The sequence below is a fragment of the Lagopus leucura genome, unplaced genomic scaffold, assembly GCF_019238085.1.
Source record: "Lagopus leucura isolate 7727_CA_CO unplaced genomic scaffold, USGS_WTPT01 Super-Scaffold_702, whole genome shotgun sequence".
In the NCBI taxonomy this organism is placed as follows: Eukaryota; Metazoa; Chordata; class Aves; order Galliformes; family Phasianidae; genus Lagopus; species Lagopus leucura.
In genome coordinates this window covers 5,122,462-5,143,995 of record NW_024962254.1, presented here as the reverse complement: position 1 = coordinate 5,143,995, position 21,534 = coordinate 5,122,462, and the positions used below count along the sequence as shown (strand labels likewise).

Below are 21,534 nucleotides of genomic sequence, written 5' to 3'. Positions count from 1 at the left end.
TCCTTCCTTCCTTCCTTCCTTCCTTCCTTCCTTCCTTCCTTCCTTCCTTCCTTCCTTCCTTCCTTCCTTCCTTCCTTCCTTCCTTCCCGTGCTTCCCCTGGGAAGTGCACTCAACACTGCTTTTAGCCAAAGACACAACCAGAGTTATCAGGAAGACATGTAGCACAGCTGGAAGTAGAAAGCAAGTTCCTCATTGTTCTCACTGTTAAACCTGTGGTTTGGTTAGAGGGATCTGCCCTGCTCAGTCAGAGGTTACTGTCCTCTTTGTTGAGTCTTTGTGGAGTTTTGATCAGATGGATGTAAGCAATTAAAACGTTACTTTAGTATACTTGTGTATCAGGTATCCACTAAAGCTTATTTATAGTTTAGGTTTTTTTTTTAATTCAAAGATCCACAAATAAACGTGAAGCTGGTTTCCCCTTGGTGATTCAAGCAGCACTGAAACTGTTCTGTGCTGTATTTTCTGTTCTCCTGTATTTTTCAGTGTTACTTTAGAGATTCTTGGTGCAGCACATCTAACGCAGAAGAAATATTCTCTGTTTCACAAGCATATAAGTGCAGGGGAGACGTTCTTAGGCTTTTCTGCATAGTCAGAATTTTCACAATCTTTAATGTAATTTGCATCAGCTTCTGGATGAACCTGTAGCAGTGCATGTGTTTGCTGCTTTCCCTATTCCCAGTACAGCCCTCTGGTCCCAACTGCATCCAGGGTGTGGTGAAGGAGTGAACGCACACCCAGAAACAGATGGAGCCCACCCAAAAAGAGTCTTTCCCATCACCAACACTTCACACTGACTCAGAAGGAAAAACAAATAGGAAAATGTCCCAGAAATGGGGTAAATGTCCAAATCGTTGTTATGATCATGAATTTCCCATGGCAGGGCTTGTTCAGCCTCTGGCCCAGCAGGTTTTTTAGTCATTCTAGTTTTAATGGTCTTTTCACTGAATTTTCAATTACTTTTAGGAATTCTAAGTCATATTAACAATGGACTGGCAACAAGACAACAAGCATTCTGCATGTAGGATTTCAAAATAATCCTTATTACAGAGAGGTTGTCACTATTCCTGTGTGCATTGCAACCCTGGAATTTGTCATGCACAGAACCACTCTGTAACTGAGTGGCTTTTCTTGCTGAAGGGCAAAATAGATGTAAAAAGTAGAATGGATGTTTCCTGTGTATTTTTAGTTTGTCCTCAGGCTTATTCCTGAACTACGCAATGTAGTGTAATTCTGGTCTGTTACAAACCTTGGCTTAGGCTGAGGGAGAAAATAGCCTTGGGAGGTGCACATAGTTTACGTTGAATAAGAGTGTGATTGTTCATTGTGCACAACTTCAAGTCCTTCCATGGCTTCTCCCTTTAATCATCTGAAATATGCAGGGCAAGGACACTGAAAGAAATCAGTGTGCATCTTCCTGAAATAGAAAAGTGCAGCAAAAGGTTTTTTCCATTCCTACACAACGAAATGCTTTGCTGTCCCAGCATTAAAGCAACACATCTGTATTATCCCCACCCAAAAAATGAAGTCCATCTGTTGAGGTAGCAGCTAATGCCCCATTTTTCTATTTCTTAATCCAGCACACGCATGTGTCTTCAGTTTAACATTAACTTTGCAGATCTTCAATTAAAAACTTCTTTGCAGTCTTCTCCTTTGAAATCCAAGCTAGGCTTGAGCTGCCCACAGTCAGTTTGATGAGAGCACTTTCAAGTGCTGGGACAGTGTTGGAAGTCTGTTGGGGTATTTGCAGTTTTCCTCCTCTATGGAACTGCACTGCAGTGTCATCCCGTTCTGGCTGTGTTTCTGAACTGCCCACTGAAGTGCCAGAGCCTGGGGACAAAACCGACAAATAGAGTAATTAGCCTAAAATGTATAAAGCTTGGTGAAACCTGCTTGGTCCTTTACTTCCTAAGGCCCCAATGCTGTACAGGGCAGGTTGAATAGGTCAGCTTTGCGCTTCTAATTTGGACCTTAGTAAGCATGCTTTTATTTTTATCTTTATTATTTTATCTCTTTCTTGTCACGAAGAAGTGAAACAGTAATGAGAAAAACAGGAAGTTAGGGAACAGAGATTCTTGAGAGGGAGCACATTGCACTATTGCTGAAATGCAAGAAATCGGCTGCATGAAGAGTTAAATGGCAATCCCAGCTGGGTGGCACAAGTATCTGGTGTTAAATATGTAATGTATGGGATCCCCTCAGCCTATGCTGCTTGCCCATGCTGATGGCTTCTGTCTTGTAGTTTGGTGTAGCAAAGAGACCCAGATGTAATGAGTTTTGCATTCGTTTTCTTGTGCTGGCTACTCCACTGCAACTCTTCAAGAGTGGGCAGGCATGAACTTGTTACTTCACAGAGGCATTTCATAAGCACAAGTACTTTTGTGCAGAGCTCTTTTTTGAGGCAAAAAGGAAAGTCAAAGCCAGATCTCTTCTGTGCAGCTGCTGGTTGTGCAGACAGGGGAGCATGAAGAGCCATGCCTGTTTGCTTCTGCTATGTGAGTGCTGAAGTGCTGGCAAGCAGAACTGCTGCTCTCCCACACTGAGAGCAGTTACCCGTAGCCACATTATCCCCATCCCAAAATGAACAGCCCTGTATCACTAACAGCTAAGAAAGAATCATGGAATCATGAAGGTTGGAACAGGCCTCTAAGACCATCTAGTTCAACCCCAGCCCACCCTTACCATGCCTACTAACAGTGTTCCTCAGTGCCACGTTCCACAGTTCTCGAGCACCTCCAGGGATGGTGACTCTACTATTTCCCTGGGCAGCCTGGGTCAGTGCCTCACCACTCCTTCTGATAAGAAATGTTTCCTGCTAACCAATCTAGACCTCCCCAGGCACAACTGAAGACCATTACTTCTCATCCTATAGACCATTACCTTTTGTCATATATATAATGTGGTGTTATGTAGAAGGAACAAATATCCATTGCACAATACAACTGCAAAATGGCACTGATGTGAAAATCATGGTGCTGGCTTTGTTGTTCGAGCCTTGACAACTCCATTCAGCAGTGTCTTTTGGTCCTCCTAGGCTATCGTGGTGACAGATGGAGAGAGGATTCTCGGTTTGGGAGATCTAGGAAGTTATGGTATGGGTATCCCGGTGGGGAAGCTGGCTTTGTACACCGCTTGTGGAGGAGTTCACCCTCAGCAGTGTCTCCCTGTCCTGCTGGATGTTGGCACAGACAATGAGGTAAGACCTTCATAAACCTGCTGGGGGGAGAAGGAATTGAGATTAATGCTCAGCTGAGGCTAGTTCCCTAAATGTGGAAGCAAAGCCAGAGACATCCACGATGAGATGATGGCTAGACCAGCACTGCAGGGAAGTGACCAGGTTGCATTGCTGTGTGATGCTCATGAAACTTTTGCTTTTATTGGAAACTGAAATGAACACTGAACAGCCTCATGGTCCCCTGGAGAGAAGAGCATTGCCATTTGGAGCTGAAGGATCAGCTCCACCTTTCAGCATGGTCATGTGAGTTAAAAGACCTCAGACAGGAAGATCTAGATTTATTCTTCTTGTGGTAATTGTGAGAAAACAGATACCCACATCTGCACAGAGATGATGGTATTCCAGAAAACAGGGAATCCCTGCTGGGTGGTTTGGGAATGATTAATTGCAGTGTTTTGTCAGTGTGCACACTTGGCTACACGTGATAGCCAGACAGGAGGACTTCATCCGTTTGCAGATTTTTTGCCTTCTGACTCTGGCTCAGCAAGTGCAACATTTTAGCAATGCCAGGATGGACATCAGTGAGGATAACTTTTTTAAAAGGAGTATGCTCTCATTATATGTGATGGCCAGGCTTTGTTCACTGATGTAAATTGTACTTGTGCCTCACTGACCCTGAGGAAACCAAACACGTGTTTCTTGAGAGAAATAGAAATCTGGGGTGTAAAAGCTTTAAGCTTGTTATGAAGACAGATGCTACCATGATGCTAGCATGAGTGCCTGATATTTTCAGAAGTGCTTGCTGGAATTTGAACAGAAAGATGGCAGATGACCACACATGACATGTAAGTTGAGACTGACAATTAGCTTTTTGATCTCAGTCTTAGGGCTGTTTTACCCCTCTGGCATAGTGATCTATTGCAGACTGGTAGAACTTAGGATGTAACCCATCTCAGCCCGATCCACATTCCTGAAAATTGGAATCTCTGTGTTTGGACCTTCTGAGTTCTGAGTTCAGACCCTTATCACTTTCTGGCAATCCCACTCCATAAAGAAGTGCATTTCAGCTTGATTCTTTCATCTCTTCTTCCTCATCCTGCTCCCTCCTGCTTTGCACTCCACCAAGTGCTGCACGCTCTGAGCTCCCCTCCAGAGGCACGTGGGTGTAAGTTCTTCCTTATTCCTTACCCATGGGAAGCTTCTGACCATACATGTCAATCTGTTTCAATCTTAGCATCTACTGAGGGACACTAAAATTCTAAATGACACCACTGATTTCTGAGGCATCTCCAGAAGTCAGCTGGTGTCAGAGAAAGGCACTACCTGAATCACTCTCTTGGGCACTTTTATTCTGTCTAAGATCAAGTTTAGTTTTTATGTCCTAAATATTCTCTGTGGAAGCAGTTTTCACAGCTGAGATTAAAATATAGAAGTTACTGCTTTCCAGCAGTATAATCAATGTATTCACTTGCAGTAAAAGTAATTGAATTATTTCACAGCTTTCTTATAAACCCAGCCCAACCCAACCCTAACTACATTCTAGTAACATCTGCCCCACAAGTAAACTCATTTATCAGTATAGAAATAGCCACCTCCTGTCAGAATTCATCCTGTTCTTTTCTGCCTACTGCTATATAGCAAGCCTGGGGCACCTCAGGTAGAACAGAGTAAGTACATCAGACATATTATGTTTTTAGCAACAGTTCCCAGCTCATCTTTCTGACAGTCCATAATACTTTGTGGACTGCCAGCAAATCGGTCTTTTCAGAGCTTGGCCTTTCTCAGCTTGCTATTGAGGGAATGCTGTACTCCATGAACAGTCCCATAGTCCTAAAAGAACAATCAGAAAACGATGCAAATGGGTCTCTCTGGTTCGTGACCCCGAAGAGTTAAGTACCTCTCTCATCTTTCCTTCTAAGGAAACATCTGTGGCTGTAAAAGCAGATCTGATTTTAGCCCACCTGCCAATATTTGGGGCCATATGGCTGCAGGACAATAGGTCTGCAATGGCTTGTCCCCTTCTCGTATTAATGATTCAGTTCCTGAAATCAGAAGGGAAGTTGGGTTGTTTTGCAAGTGACTCACTGAGGTGTTGGCCCACCTGTGTCCTGCCACTGCCCCATGATTTTCCCCAAAACATCTGTTATCTTCACGCTGAGTCAGTCCTTTTTAGATAGCTTGAGAATCCTCATTTACCATCAAGTGGATTGGATGGTGGTTTGGAGAAGCAGCCTGCTTTTGTATTCACGACAAGCACCAAAAAATGAATGAATCTGTTGTGAAAATCCCATGTGCCTTGACAACTGCAGACAGCTGGAGTGGAGTGCTAGCTGGGTGAGGAGCTTGGGCACACCTCAGCATGCCATCACAGGTTCTGGTCTGCTCTGGGCTAGCATGCAAAAGCCATAGAATCTTAGAATCCTCAGAGCTGGAAGGGAGCTTTAGAGCTTTAAAGGTCATCCAGTCCAACTCCCATGCAATGAGCAGGAACATCCACAGTTTGATGAGTTTGCCCAGAGTCATTTGGGGTCAATCATCACTTGAGATGATTTTCACTGCTCAAACTACTATTTATGGTCACAACATCTTTCCCAGTAACCTCCAGTGCAAAATCAAGTGCTAACTGAACAGTAAGCGCTCCTCTCACCAAGTCAGCTTTATTCACTGGGAATGAGATACCTCAGCAAGGAGTCATGGTGGAGCTGCCAGGGGGATGCAGAGCTCCACTGCCCACTGCAGTTAAGAAGCATCACACCTTTCTGGCTTTATTCCCACAAAAAGTCAGTTGGTAGCACAGCTGACTTCTTACACTTCCTGCTCACAAAAAGCTACGTGATCTGGTCTTCACTGCCAAGTGAGTAACAGTAATTTGACCACAACAGGCAGACTTCCTTGGATAGGCTGGGCCATAAATCTCCACCCAGCCATGGATGAGATGCTGTCAACAGGATTGCTTTGTGTCCTAGGCTCTCCTGAGTGATCCACTCTATATTGGACTGAAACACAAGAGGGTCCGTGGGAAACAATACGACGAACTGATTGATGAGTTTATGCAGGCGGTTACCAACAAGTAAGTGGTGTTACATACATGGCTGCTCTGAGCTGCTTCCATTTAAGAACAAATGTTGCAACTCTTGAAATAAACATTAGCGTGATGGATGGTTGCAGGCAAAGAAGGGTCGTTTAAATGCAGGTCTCCTGGGTGGCCTACAAATGACTCTTTGTGCTTGAGCACTCTGCGTCAAAATTATTTATGTCTTCAGAGAACTGACATGGGACTGACTATTTATAACCATTTCCTGTCCATATAGGCTGGAGGTGTCAAACATATGCCCCATGGGCTGTATCTGGTCTCCATCATGCATTTATGAGACTCATTCAGCATAGGCAGAATCTAAACTTCACTTTGTTTATGTTTTGTACAGGAAGTTTCTAGCTCTCACCATTATGGGGGAGATCTAATTGGAAATGGCATGCTGCTGAGTGTGATGGTGTCTGTGAGAGCTGCAAGCAGCCTGTCACTTAGCAAAAACATCAGCTTCCCTGATGGCGTGATGAGGCCATGTTTCGAGCATTGCCGTTTTCATGGTGGGACAGACTGCATGCATGTTTCCACTCCTATCATATCGCAGGGGTGTGGGGTCTCTGCTGTACCAGGGAGTCTGATGTGAAAGGAGCAGAGTCACTTCTCAGTGCTGTGTGTGCACCTCTGGCACTGCACTGATTCCCCATTCTGGAATAAGGGAAAACACATTAAAATCTGCATGACTTTGTGGAGAGGTTACTATAAGGAAGAAAGTGAGAACTACTCTTTAAGAAGAAAATAATAACTGGAAAGCCCCAAGCTCCCGAGCAGCTTCTGCCCTTCCTAAAGCAGCAGAGGACACTGGTCAGGAATGGCAGAGCTGTATCTGTGCCTGATTCATGGGCTGTTGATCATCTGTGTATTGTAGGTGTGTTGTAGGGTCTTTCCTTCACAGCCAAAGGAGCTATGTTTGATCTTCCCTCGTTCTGTCTTTCCAGCTGGCAGCATATGTGTATTCCTGTATAAATGCAAGGGAGTGGGTGGTACATGTGTCATCAGCACTCAGGTCATCAAGTCTCCCTTGAGGTAGGATGCAGAAAGCCCAGTGGCTGCCCCTTCCCATCCACTGAGAAGCACATCTTCACGTACGATCTGACCGCCCGTCTGGATGTAGGGAACAGGGACTGCAGTGCTGAGGACCATCAGCCACAGCTAATGAACCAAATTTTGATTGCATCATGGAGAATTTTGGCATCGTGATGTCATCGCTCCTTGCAGCATTATGCTGCACACTGGGCACGTACAGTGCTGCAGTTAGGATGGGAGAATCTATGATTCTGTGATCTCTGCTGCTCAGCACCATGATGTAGACATGCCCAATATGACAGCAGGCCAGTCCATTACCCCTCCCAGCTGCAGGTGCCCACAAGCTGTGCAAAATTGCTTCTTCTCAGCCTGCGCTACAGCTGTGAATGTAAACACAGCCATACAGCCCTGCCTGCTGCATTCAGAATATCTGAGGATGACTGCAACAAAGTCTGTTGTGCCTGTGCCACATGTCGATGATACCACACGCGAGTTCAGTTGTTTGGGGATCCAGTTATGTCTTTCCTCCTTCTCTTTTGGATTGCCACAAACCTCTTGCAGTCTGGAAGTCTCCTTTGCAGCTTTGTGTTCATGGAGAAATTCTGTTTCCTAAGGGTACTTCTTCTCACAGAAACCATTTGTCAGTTCCTTTGCAGGAGAGCCGCCCACATGGCCAAATCACTGCTGGCTCAAGGGACGTTTGTCACTGACGTGGAATGTGTCCAAATCCACAACAAAGCCAGGGGATTGAAGATTTACTGTCCTAATGGCATAATAATCTTAAGCAGATGTCAAATTTCTAGAGCTGGAGACCACTACAGTCAGCAGAAAGAGCTCCTGGTCTCATTACAGCCACTTTATAATGAAACCAGGAGTGTGTCAGAGGTTTCAGAATTAGCACTTACAGTACATTGAAATAAAGTTTGGCTTCTGGGCAATTTTAGAAAGAAAAGCACTTTCTGAAACACCTGGATAAATTTCTGCATGGTGCCTAAATCTCCATTCATTACTGTTCCACATAAAATACATACAATGACTGAGTTCTCTAATAACAGCTCCAAATTGTGCTTTTCGACCCTACTGGGAGGCAAGCACAAGCAAACTTTGCCCATTGAGCCCGCCCTCTGACCGAATGAAACAGCATGGCAAGTTGCTGATCTCTTGCAGTAACTAATAGGCTTTGTAGGAGAATATACACTACTTCTGTTTTCTGATTCTCAGTTACCATGGTAAAGGGTAAGGCAGTCTCATTCTTGAACCAGCACATTTTTGTAGGATGGAATAGATATTCACCCATGGTGTCCAAGGATTAGATCAGAGTAACCCGCAGAATTTCTGAGGCCGACATATCTGAGGTTCAACAAATCCAAGGGCAAGGTCTTGCACTTGAGTTGCAGCAACTCCCCGTTCAGTACAAACTAGAGGATGTAATGATGGAGCACCACCCTGCCAAAAAGGCCTTGGAGGTACTGGTGGATAGGAAGCTGGACATGAGCCAGCACTGTGCCCTCACAGTCCAGAAAGCCAACTGTATCCTGGGCTGCATCAGAAGCAGTGTGGCCAGCAGGGTGAGGAAGGTGAAGTTTTTTACACTAAGGGTTGGAGGCACTGGCACAGGTTGCCCAGAAAGTTGGTGGATGCCCCATCCCTGGAGACTCAAGATCAGGCTGTATGGGGCTCTGAGCACCTGATGAAGCTGCAGGTGTCCCTGTTCATTGCATGGGGTTGGACTAGATGGCCTTTAAGGTCTCTTCCAACTCAAACAATACTATGATTCCATGATGAGTAATTTAAGGTTGAAATCAATACTCTATGGGAGATACTGCTGTGCTGGGGCTTATTGTGGTCACTCCTGTAGTTCCATCATACATGAGAAGTGCAGCTTGGTGGCTCCAAGTGGCAGGAGGCGGTGATGGATGTCCTGTCCCCAGTTCCTGGCCCCTTTTTTGATGCTGGCCTCGGCTGCGCGCTGATGGATGCTGAGCACGTAGCCTGAGGCTGAGGCACCAAACTCCAGAAGCCTCATTAAGCTGTCTTAACTTCACTCCTGTTTCCTTTCCCATCAGTGCTCATTAACAGGGTGACCGGCGAGACAGCTTTCTCTTTATCAGCCTCTGCCATATGGCCAGCACAGAAGACATCAGGAGATCAGGTGCTCAGCTTCTCAAAATGGGAGGAGAGTGAAAATAGCTCTTCTGAGTTAGTTTTTCTTTGTTGTTTTTTTTTGTTTGTTTGTTTGTTCTGTTTTTTTTATACCTGATTCTTTTTGTCCAGTTGCTCTCCAGTAGCTTTCCCCACAAACACACTCTCAGGTCACCTGTGCTTTCCAACAGGCAGAGTGTGCTCCACAAAGACCACCTCTGTTTGAGCAGTTCTCCAGTACCCTGCATCACAAATTCACCAGCACCTTTCAGAAACAAAATCACCTGTTCCCTTACGTTATTTATTCAGGTAATGTAGTTAACTTGGTTAACTGAAAGACTGAAGTCTGTAGGCACCAGTAGCCTTCACAAAGCCCTTGTGTAACCCTGACTGCACCTGACATCTGTCAGCAGATGTGTGTCTGCCAGGAGACCCGCACCCTGTCCACAAGAAGCCTCCAGCTGCAGTCTTTTTGCAGACCTGGTGCAAGGACCACAAAGTTGTTTTGCATAAAAGCACAGGAGTGGCATGGCATCCTTAGTGCTGCTCTTAGTGCTTGGAAGCTGTGAGACATGCTCTACAAAGGGTGGGTTGGTTCTGGGTTGTTTTTTTGGTTTTTTGTTTTTGTTTGTTTGTTTGTTTGTTTGCATTAAGGACTATAATGAATATTAACTTTGATTTTTCAAGAGTTTTTTTCCAAGAGCTTTGTGATTGGGCTTGCCACGGCCTTGCTCCATATTCTGCATCTAACAGTAGCTGATAGCAGGTGCCCAGGGATACAGCTAAGAGTAGGCATGCATGCAATGGTACATCCTTGGCATACTCCCCAGCTTCCAGTAATCTGAGATCCAGGACATTCAGGGATTTCCTGTTATCTTCGTGCTTCAAGGGTCACTTCCATTGATTTAGCACTCAAATCCACAGCAGGCTCTGTGCCTCAGGGCATGCTGGCTGTCTTTACGTTGGTGGAAAAACCTAGTGAGACTCCTACCTAATGTTAGAAATATTGTGCAGCCTAAGAAGATAGTTCCTGTTGGGTTTGTGATGCAGCTCCCTGGAGTGGAATTTCTAAATCCAGGACTTAGGCCTCTAAACATTATATTGGCTGCAACTGGCCTGATTTTGCCAAATTGCCATCTGTTGGCTCATGTTCCAGCATAAAATCAACCACATTTTTGTTTCACAGCGATAACTGTTATTACTGCTTCATCTGCTGTAACAGGCATGGCTTCATAATGTGGATCCAGCTTAATGACCTCTTAATGTGGTCCAGCTTTCACTGTGCTGTAATTAACTTGACAGTCTACAAACCTGACTCATGTTGTTTCCATTTCAAAGTAAAATAGCAGAGAAGATTGCGTTTTCTAACTTATCTCTTAATCTCTACTTTGAGTGATGTAACTTGTGCTGTAAAATAACATCACAATGTTGGCTGAGAGTTTCAGAATCAGAAGGTCAACTTTTATTTTAATTCACCAAAATTTTAGTTTTCATTTTAATGTTTCAAATGGAAGAACTTCTCTTCATCTCAGCTATGTGGAAATGTTAAAGGCTTTTTTTTATGTTAAATGTACTATCTATGGTTTGCAGACCACAGGCAGACAAACTCTGCCTCAATCAGCAGCACGCTGCCTGGCCCTCTGCCTCCAAGTAGTAAACCTATCTCTCTGTTGTCTCTATCTATCTGGGTTTCCTTTTCCTGGCCAGAAACACACACAGATATGCAAACACTACAGTCCTGAAGTGATGTTTCCCAGACATGAATGACACTAGAAAAGGCTGAGCCTCCTGGGACATGTTTATAGTTTTGTCTACCTGTTATTACAAAGAACCCACAGCACTGCTGCCACCAGAAGACTTGTAGTGAAGGAATAGCAAGAATGATCATGGTCTTTGCACCATTTTACATGGGTTGAAGAATACTTTTTCCTTCTAAGCCTCTTTGCGTGGCACCAGTGCTTGTTTACATAGGACTGCTGTTGCGATCTCTTATTCTAATGCAGATAAATGCATATCTGATTCTGTCAAGGTCAACCATGGAATTACACAGGATAGGAGTCTAGTCTTCTACCATTCTATTCATGAAAACTCATTTTCCAAAGACCATGTGGAAATGACTTGCCTTTCCTCTCTCTGGATGCCTCCATTTCTACCCACCTGGGCATGCTCATGGCAGCCCCTGTAACACTGCAGAGGTGCAGCGGTGCTTCTTATTAATGCACAAGGACAATCACAGAATCATAGAATCATTAAGGTTGGAAAGACCTCTAAGATCATCTACTCCAACCTTCCACCTACCACCAATATTTCCCATCTGGAGTGCCCAGGGAGGTGCTGGAATCACCATCTCTGGAGATTCTCAAGGAAACATGGCACTGAGGGACATGGATTAGTGGACATGATGGTATCAGCTCAGTGGTTGGACTAGATGATCTTAGTGGTCTTTACAGCCTTCATGATTCTGTGATTCTATGATTACATCCCAAGCATGATTTTCTTATGATGATGGGCTCTTTTACAGACGATTTGAGTTTTCTTGGAAATCAGAACTTTGGTTGCTGTGGTTGCAATGAACAAAAATGCCCTTTTCCTTTTGGTTGGCAAAGGTGCTGCACAGGTTGTCGGGCCACCCTTGAAGCTCTGAGTTGAGCAAGTCAGTCAAATGCTTCTCAAACTGCAACTGGTGCAGCCTCACTATTTTTTTCTTCTGTGTCCTCATAGCTTAGAATGAGTCTGGATGAACTCGAAGAGGTACATACATGCAGGGATGAAAGAAACAAGTTGCGTAATGAGATTGTTCAGGCAATCCCTTGAATAATGAAGCTAAAAGTAAGGGCTTCAGGAAAACATCTGCCTCCCACCTCTGGGATTCACGTTTTCTTGTTTCCACGCTTTGGAAACATCCAGGAGAGATGTGTGTTATCCACTAACAGAATCTTTTGAGTTAGAATAGCTCAGAAATCCAGCAGGTGGATCATAGCAGCACCAGAACAGTGCAGCGATGAACAATTGCATGAATCCTGTGCTTGTGTTCCAGGAAATAGAATAACTTCCTAATAAACAGTTTCAGATGGTAATTTTTACAATAAACTTGTACCACTGTTAGGGAGACAATCTCTTCCCATAGTTTTGATCAACAGTATGCTATTACATCAAAAATCCAGTTTTGTGCAAAATGTACTTGGCGAGGTCTGGAGAACCAACAGAAATTAATGTGTGGGGACACATTATATATATATAAACCATTTCTCAGTGAGGCTGTTTTCACAGGAAGGTTTTTGCAAGGTGTGGGTGAGGAAGCCTGAATTTAGATCACAGTCATCTATGGCACAAACCCCCCAAAAATGCAAACAAAAGAGACAGCAACATTTACTGTGAAAGACTTATGATGATGATGACTATTATCATTATTATTTTAACGAAGAACTGATGAAGTACGTCTTCTTTCCAATTCTAAAACATAGCTAGATGAATTCCGGGGAGGGCAGAGAACAGGTCCACACATGGTGCTCTGGCAGCCAACAGTGAAGCAAGAGACATAGTAAATGAAATCAATAATGACCTTGTAATGTCACCAGATTCATTGTTGACACTATTGTGGCTGTGACAGAGTGAGGACAGAAGTGAGGAACTGTTTTTAGAGAGGAATTAGACTGAGTGCTTTATCTGAGAGAGCTGTAACTCCTAAGGTCTCATTTTTGCTGAAAAATGCATGGGTGCTTAAGACATCAACTTGGATAATATGTAGTGTCCATAAAACACTTTGTTACAGTATCTCTTGATTTATCCCCAGTATGTCTTAATTCCTTCATGTCAGAGAGGTGCAGAAATTAACTGCCCATGCTTCCCTTTCCACAGTTGGAAAAGATAAGGGTTACTCCTGCTAAGTGGAGTGCTTCAGTTACAGAAGGTAGGGCTGCAGAGATCCAAAGGGATCTGCATGCAGAAACAGATTTGAATCCACAGTCAGGAGGTCAAAAATCAAAGCTTTTTTGAAAATGGGGAAAAAGAGCTGGGAGATGGAAGAAAGAGTATTGGAGAGGGCACATGTTGTATTCCAATGGATGTTGTCAGTCTGATAACCTGATATTGGAGCTTTTCTTTCACATAAAGGGTGTTTGAATCCTAATGTCCAGGATGCCCAGACAAAGTGATGCTGTAAAGGGGATGAGTCACTGAGAGTCAGGACTTGGAGGGAGCCAACCTTAGCTAGAGAGCATTCAGCCCTGATGTGACCAGCTGCTTTTGGCTTCGGACTCTCCAGACTCTGAACTGGAAATTAGATGAGTCATTGGTGTTGGTAGAAGTGTGGGAGAACCTATGAAAGCTGGCAAAAAACTGAACAGTTTGACCTCAGGAGCTTTTTCCTGATAGAAAAGTTTGCAAGATCTTGCTACAGATCCACTCCCAGCTGTAGCTACAAATGTAAGGATCCTTACATGTGGCAAATGATCTTCAGAAATCCCTGTTCAAACATTCACGTTGCAATCACTTTTTGTATGGAGAAGCATCCTGTGCATATGGACAGTGAGCAGGTTATAAATGCACAGATGTGTCCCAAGTGGGGCTGCCTTCAGATCAGAACACACAAGTTAAACAGCAGAACTTCGCTGGTTAAACAGAAGCATACCTCTCTAAAAATGATTCCTCCGTATACAAATTACTAATTTGGGTTTCTTAATGGAAATGACGATTTTTCAAGTGAAACACAATAATTTGACAAAGGTTCATCAGTTTCCATTTCAAAAATGTGACAGCAGGTCACATACTGGCTGATGTACTTCATTCCACCCCAAAGTGCTTCCATGTACCCTGACAGGGCACCATGTGGATATCCATACACATAAGATATAGCAGGGCAATTTCTTTAGAGATAAAGAAAGTAATGACAGGCTTTGAAGGAAACCAAAGCATTGTGATAAGCCCATGACCTAAGTTTTATGGTCTTTCAACCCAGCAGTGGTGATTAGATAACACGGTGAGGGTTATATCTCCTAATGTAGGTGTTTAATAAAGCTGGACATCAAAATTTAAGGTGGTCAATTTAGAATGTATTCACACAGCATGTGGAAAAAGAAGCATCTCCAGAATTGTTATCAGCTTCTACAACTTGCTACTGGATGTGCCTCTTTCTCTCCTTTGAGACATTATCTAGCTGAGCATTACTCAGCCAACTTTTAGCTATGTAAAGGTAGTGAAGAAAATCCCACTCTGCACTGCTTTTTCTTGGCTGAATTCCTGTACAAGCAGCAGCTCTCTGACCACCCTTTCCCTTCGTAATAACAACTATTCTCCACGTTATCTCCCAAGCTGGATGTTTCTATAGCATCAGTGCCTATTAAAGCACTTCTGTCCCTCATTCCTAAGTTGGCTACGATTTACTTTTGGATGCTACTCAAATACTACTGGTAGAGTGCTCTAAATTCCTGTGGGATGAGGCAGGTTACACAAGCCTTGAGTTGCTGTGCCATGAAGAACAGACAGTAGAACTGACTCACCGTGTTGCTACTTGGGAGGATGTTATTGCAAACGGCCCCAAGAGTTGTTTTGCTCATGCTCAATTTGTCTTTAGGCTGAACAGCTCATCGTAGAAAGGAGCATTGCACACAGCCACCAAGGGCTGTTAGGAAAGAGCAGTAAGAATGAACTGGTTGGTTTTGAAGACAAAACTCAGTAACTTCATGTTTAACTTCAGTGACCCAGAGCAGCACAATTTCTTTAAAATCCTCTCAAAACCCAAGTAAGATGAATAGTCCCTGAGGCCCTGAATTTGAACACGATCCCAAAGTTTTCATCCATGATTTAACTGGGCACATTTCATATAAAGTATCAGGTCTTGGGATCTTGCCATGACCAACTTGTAATTTTTATCAACAAAAACTTGAGTTCTCACATTACAAATCAAGGCTCAGAAATGTGGTTTGCACTTTAAGAGCTTCAGTGGCAGAGAAAAAGAAAATAATCTTCAAAAAATATCTCAATGAAAAGCTTTTGCTTTCCAGCACAAGTCCCTTCATACTGAGAGGCACGAAGAGAAATGTTCATGGGTCACCATGCTTTCCTGGTCCTCTGCTTAATCAAAATGATGAAAGATAAAATAGATTGAATTCAGAGCGTTGCCTCATGCTGCAGAGCAGGTATGGGAAGTAAGGAGGGCATTCTCTACTCAAATCTGAAAGTAATATTGAGATTAATACTCTAATAAAAATGACTCTAGTCCAGGCAACCCACTCACCTCCCCTTAGGCTCTTTGGAAAGCTGCTCACATGCACATTCATGCTGGCTGAGGTCACTGATTTTATTCACCAAGTCCAATTTTTTATTATTTCCTCAATGTAATAAGACATTAGAGAAGTAGTTTCTATAGCAACAGAAGTTGCTTAAAGATTTGCTAATGCTTTGCTGTGAGATGGCTGCAGATGTTCTAAATGGTGTGTCTCCTCTCTGTTACCATCCACTAGAAAACTGATGTTCTGAGGTCCTTTTTGTATTGTTTGTTTGCACCAAATCCTTGGATATTCAAAGCATTCATTTTGAGTTCTAAGACTTTATGGAGAGAGAGTGGGGAATCTTCATACATTGCTCTTCAGAGTGTTGCTTAGTATTTCAGAAGAAATTTTGCTACTGGATGACTCCTTGATAGCTTCCAGAATCTGCAGTGAGAAGACTTAAAGTGCATAAGCAGTCTGTTTCTCAGATATTCTCAGTGTAACTGTAGTTAGCAGAAGACTGCGGGCAATTAAAGAGTATCTTATGCAAGTTTTCAATAGGCACCATTTAATGTTTCTCCTTTCAGATAACAGCCATAGGACGAGGGGATGGCCTTTTGCACCGGGGGAGGTTCAGGTTGGATAGTAGGAAAAACCTCTTCTCAGAGTGGTGAGGCATTGGCACAGGCTGCCCAGGGAGGGGTTGGTCACCATATCAGGAGGTGTTCAAGAACCGTGGAGATGTGGCACTGAGGAACACAGTTAGTGGGCATGGTGGGGATGGGCTGACAGCTGGACTAGAGGATTTGAGAGGTCTTTTCCAACCTCAGTGATTCCATGACTGTATGATTTTGAGCTGTGTAACACAGCCCGTCATAGGGTGCAGGGAAGAATTTGTCCTGTTCAGAGTCATAAAACCAATTGGAGCTGTTTGTTGAGGAGACGAAATACAAAATGGCACGAAGCCTAGGATTTTTCCATCTTAACATATGGCAAGCTGGAATTTCCCCATCTTAGTGTCTAGATCCTGCTGATTTACAAAGCTTGTTGGTACCCTGGAAAATCCAAGCTTAAATCTATGTATCCAGGGTGGGAGGAGAGGTGTAACCACAACAGGGACATTGCACAGGGCTCTCTCTTGCTCATTCCAGCAAGTCAAGAAGTTGCTGTCTTGCTAGCCAGTATGACTAGTCATGTTTGTCCATCTGCCCAGAAAAGTTTCACTGCACTCTGACATTGCAGTGTATGGAGTAAATGTACCTCCAAAAGTAAGAGCTCACAATAATCACAGACCCACCTCAAAAGCACTGTGCTGTATCTCTTTCAGAAGAGGAGAGACCACATACTGAGCATGGCAGACCATCTCTGGTGGTACCCAGGTGCTAGGATGGTCCTCAGACTGCACAAGAGATAAGTTGAAGTTGGCCTTGGTCACAGTATTTCATGTTAACTGGGAAGAAAAGCACTTTCTCTGGGATGATCATAGAATCATAGAACGGCCTGGGTTGAAAAGCCCACAGTGATCATTCAGTTCCAACCCCCTGCTATGTGCAGGATCATCAATCACCAGACCAGGCTGCACCATCCAGCCTGGCCTTGAATGCCTCCAGGGATGGGGCATCCACAGCCTCCTTGGGCAACCTGTTCCAGTGCGTCACCATCCTCTGGGCGAGAAACTTCCTTCTAATATCTAACCTAAATCATCTCCCTTGTGGATATTAACTGGAGTGAGGTGTTGAATTTGAATGGGAGGGATGTAAGGTGATGCTGCCTCTGCACTGCTGTCAGTCCCAGAGAGGCTCAGGGCCCCAGAAGAGTGCAGCTATTGAAAGCCCTTCTGCAGGACTGCTGCCCAAGGGTTGCTCATTGGTGTATTGCTCCTTCCCTCTGCTTATTCCACTGTCCACAGTGCTTATGTAGAAACAGATTATTTATGGCCTGGTTGGATTTTATTGGCAAAGCTTTCATGCAACCTAGTGTCATGCAAGTGCTGGAAGTATGTGGGGAAGGAGCAGTCTGAGTATTTCCCAGTTTTTAGAGACTACACACTTGCTCTGCTATTACTGGATAATTATGGCTGGTTTGCAATAATTTCCTGTCTTTGGTCTATACGGGTCACTAGCTCTCATTGCATGCTGGTTTGCAGTGAAGGGAAATGTGTTTCCAAAGCACAAAAACGTGACTATGAAATCACACAACAAAGTGCTCAGTTCCATGTAATCTTACAAGCAAGTTTTCTCATCTTTTCATCATCTGCAGTTTAAGTGGGCACTTGGCTGTTTTTGCAGTGAAATTTGCTCTATTGAAGCATGGAAAAAGATCATCTCCTACACTTTGAGAAGATCATTGCTAAATATACCAAAAGTATTGTTAAAAATACCAAAATATAATAAAGGAGAGCCGTATAAGAAAGGAGGAGACAAACTCTTTAGCGGAGTCTGTAGTGATAGGACAAGGGAAATTGATTTCAAATGTAAAGAGCAGAGATTTAGATTGGAAGAAGTCTTTTACAGTGCGGGTGGTGAGGCACTGGCACAGGTTGCACAGAGAGGTGGTGGATGCCCCATCCCTGGAGACACTCAAGGTCAGGCTGGACGGGGCTCTGAGCACCTGATGGAGCTGTAGGTACCGCTGTTCACTGCAGGGGGTTGGGCTGGATGGCCTTTAATGGTCTCTTCCAACTCAAGTGATTCTATGATTCTATGATACCACTGAAAATTTGTTTTAACAATAGTCCAAAAATGCACATAATACACATATACAAACGTGAGTGGGCAAATTATGAATACAACTCACTTGTAGTTAGAGATTCTGTATTTCTGTGTGTGTGCAAGCTGGAAAGGATGTGATCCTGTGTGACGTCACCATGGTACATTTCTATTGCTATACTTTCATCTCAGCACTTGAGTCTCTACTAGTTGCATTATCCTAGTAAAAGGTGTATGTATTATTCCAGGTTGTGGAAATATCTTCATGCATTTTTAATTACCCCTTATCTTGCAGGTACGGCATGAATTGCCTAATCCAGTTTGAAGACTTTGCCAACGCTAACGCATTTCGTCTCCTCAACAAATACCGCAACAGATACTGTATGTTCAATGATGATATTCAGGGTGAGTACAGTAGAAACATGCAAACTGCACCTTCTCATGAGGAAATGATGAAGATCACACGAGTGTTTGTTACACAATACTCAGATGTGTGATAAGCTTTAGCTTATCAAGCTATCACACAAGCATTAAAAAAAAAAAGACAAAAGCACAGCTGTCTAAGTTGAAAAATGAGTCTCCGTTGCTTTTGGTAATTTAGTTGTTCTCTGCAGCAGTGTTGTTCTATGGGGAAAATGGATCATGTGCTTCAGGTTATTAAGATAACTTAGAGTCCCATTAATTTTCTTATAATCTATCTAAAACAATACTGACATTCTAGCAGTTACACAAGCCTTCCAGTTTCCAGGTGGTCATTAGCTGATCCTGGCAACGTTCCTCTATTGTTATCTTCCCCATTTCGTGCAGAAATGATAAGGTAAAACCAGTTTCTTTCCTGGCTGTGGATACTAACGCCAGGGTAATCTGAGAACATCCCTAGAGTGCTTAACACTGCTCTATCATCACCAAAGAGCAATGACACCATCACAGCTGGGGTTAGAAGCAGCATCTCTCCCAGGCCACGGGAGGCTCAGCTGTCAGCAGAATTACTGAAGTGTGCAGAGACATGCAGGTGGTACATTGGTGGCATTCCTGCCTGGTGCTCACTTTGCTTCAAACCACTGGAAGTTGTGTTTGCCCATCCAACAGAGACAGCAACTTCCCAAGTGACAAAAATAACCAGTTCTTCTGGGATTGTGGGAATATGGTTGTGATTGGGTGTGTGAGTTGAATGTGTCCCATTCAAAAACACTTTCGTGAAGAGCATTTAGATGCAGAGTTTAAACATGTCATAGAAGGTGAGGCATATATTCCTGTACGAGCAGACTTGCTATTTGTTCTTGCTACCCAGAAAGGCTTTCAGTGGAGAGAGAAGCACTGAGAAACAGAATATAGGGCATACGTTTTTGAATGGAAGTTTTGAATGAAAGTGCCAAGAACTCAAACTTTCTAGGAGATGAACAGAGGAACCCCAGAATATGAAGCAGACAGTGCAAAAGCTTATTTTGCATTAGTTGCTCTCTATGTGGGTGAAAGAGAACTCATCAGTTAAAAGAGCCCAGATGATGAGGCAGATCTGTGGGGCTGGATGTAAGTTTCTTGAGGGAACAGTAGGATTTTACATCTTACTAAAGCCCCTTGTATTCTCAGATAAAGCATCTGGCTGGCACTGGTTTCACAGTAGTAGGTATGGAAAGAAATCCTCCTGATCCTTTGAGCTGATAAACAATGAGTCAGGGGAAGCAAGGCACTGCTTCAGGTTTTTTTATGGAGCTGTCAGAAAGAAAAGGGAACACTGAGGCATGGTTAGGAATGAGTTCTGGGGGACCTTTAGGAAGGTGATACAACTTGGATCTGCTCAGTTAACTGCCTTGGAGTCATGTCAGACATTAATGGACTTGAATTTGGATGAGTCTGTTTCACCCACACTAATTTACCACTCTGTATCCTCAGCTGATAAGAGAAAGGCAGCCAGTGCCCTTCTCTCTCTTACACCCTCCTGTTCTTTGTTTTTCCTTCAGGCTCTCTCTTTTCTAACATGCTGGTGTTTCATGACTTGCAAAAAAAAAAAAAAAAAAAAAGCAAACTGTGCTTTAAATGATTAATGAGAATTATGCAAAGCCTTGCATTTATTTTGCTCAAGTCAGACGGGAGCAGACCTCCTGAAGCTTGAATAATCCCAGCTTCTGAGCTGGCACTGTATATTTTCACTTAAAAACACCTCTTAGGTGCAAGCAGTGCAAGGTAAATCAGGCCTGAGCTGTACTAACTGAAGGCCTCATGCATTGGTTTGTGGGACTGTGAATATAGTGTGCCAATACCCACCCACAGAGGCAAGATGTGGGAAGAAAAGATAAATTACACCACTTCATCTCCCTTAGGCCTCCCTCTTGCTGTCCCAGGGCCTTACACAAACAGAAAGCAGTTTAAAATATTGAAGCCTAATTTTTTTTATATTTGGTCACACAAACGACTGGATTGCCAAATCTATCGTAACCCAGCAGAGTCACAATGATTCAGACCCTTCCCAGCTCAACCCAGCCCAAGCCTGCTGATGCTGACTGGGACACCTGCCAGGTACCACAAATAGGGACGAGGTGATTGCTTTCATTCTGAAAGCCTGAGGGCTAGCAGGAGCTGGCCTGCAGTGCCTGCACACAAGGGCTCCCCATTAAGGAAGAGGTTCTCCTTCCTCTGTGGGGTGATGACATCAGTCCTTTCCCAGCTCTGCCTGGGTTCATGCAAGGGGCAACAGCTTCAATTTCAGCTATGTGGGAGAAAATTGATTGTCCCTTCTCCCCGATTCCCTGTGAAGTACCAGGGCAGGCAATGCAGCACATGTGAAATTGGAGGGATGTGAGACTGCTTTGAATCCTGCTCTTTGTGCTCCTTTTGTTACTTTGCTCTGCTAAACTGTGCCCAGCTCTAAACAGAAGGTAGGCAACTGAAAACTGTTACAGAAGTGCCAAGCCCTGTGAAACCCTGAGGCATCCTCTGCTTTCCTGCTTCATACAGGAAGTTAATAAAACCATTTAACAGTTCAATTTGGATTGCACTTCTAGACATCATCCAGTCCAACCCCTCAAAGTTAGGTCCAACTTTGACTTTAGGTCAGGTTTGCCCAGCCTGATGAGTTCCAGTATCACCATGGATGGAGATTTGAGATGCCTGAACTATTCCATTCTGTTCTGTTCTGTTCTGTTCTGTTCTATTCTATTCTATTCTATTCTATTCTATTCTATTCTATTCTA

The 21,534-nt window shown here is 43.7% G+C and overlaps 1 protein-coding gene across 1 annotated transcript in view; it reads left to right on the top strand.

The window, feature by feature from the left end:
* The window catches only part of ME3 (malic enzyme 3), a 113,971-nt gene that overhangs the window by 80,725 nt on the left and 11,712 nt on the right, over positions 1–21,534 (top strand). Inside the window, exons 5-7 of the mRNA XM_042862485.1 lie at positions 3,033–3,194; positions 6,140–6,243; positions 18,639–18,748. Of these exons, the coding sequence (XP_042718419.1) occupies positions 3,033–3,194; positions 6,140–6,243; positions 18,639–18,748 (376 nt within the window). The remainder of the gene's footprint in view (positions 1–3,032; positions 3,195–6,139; positions 6,244–18,638; positions 18,749–21,534) is intronic.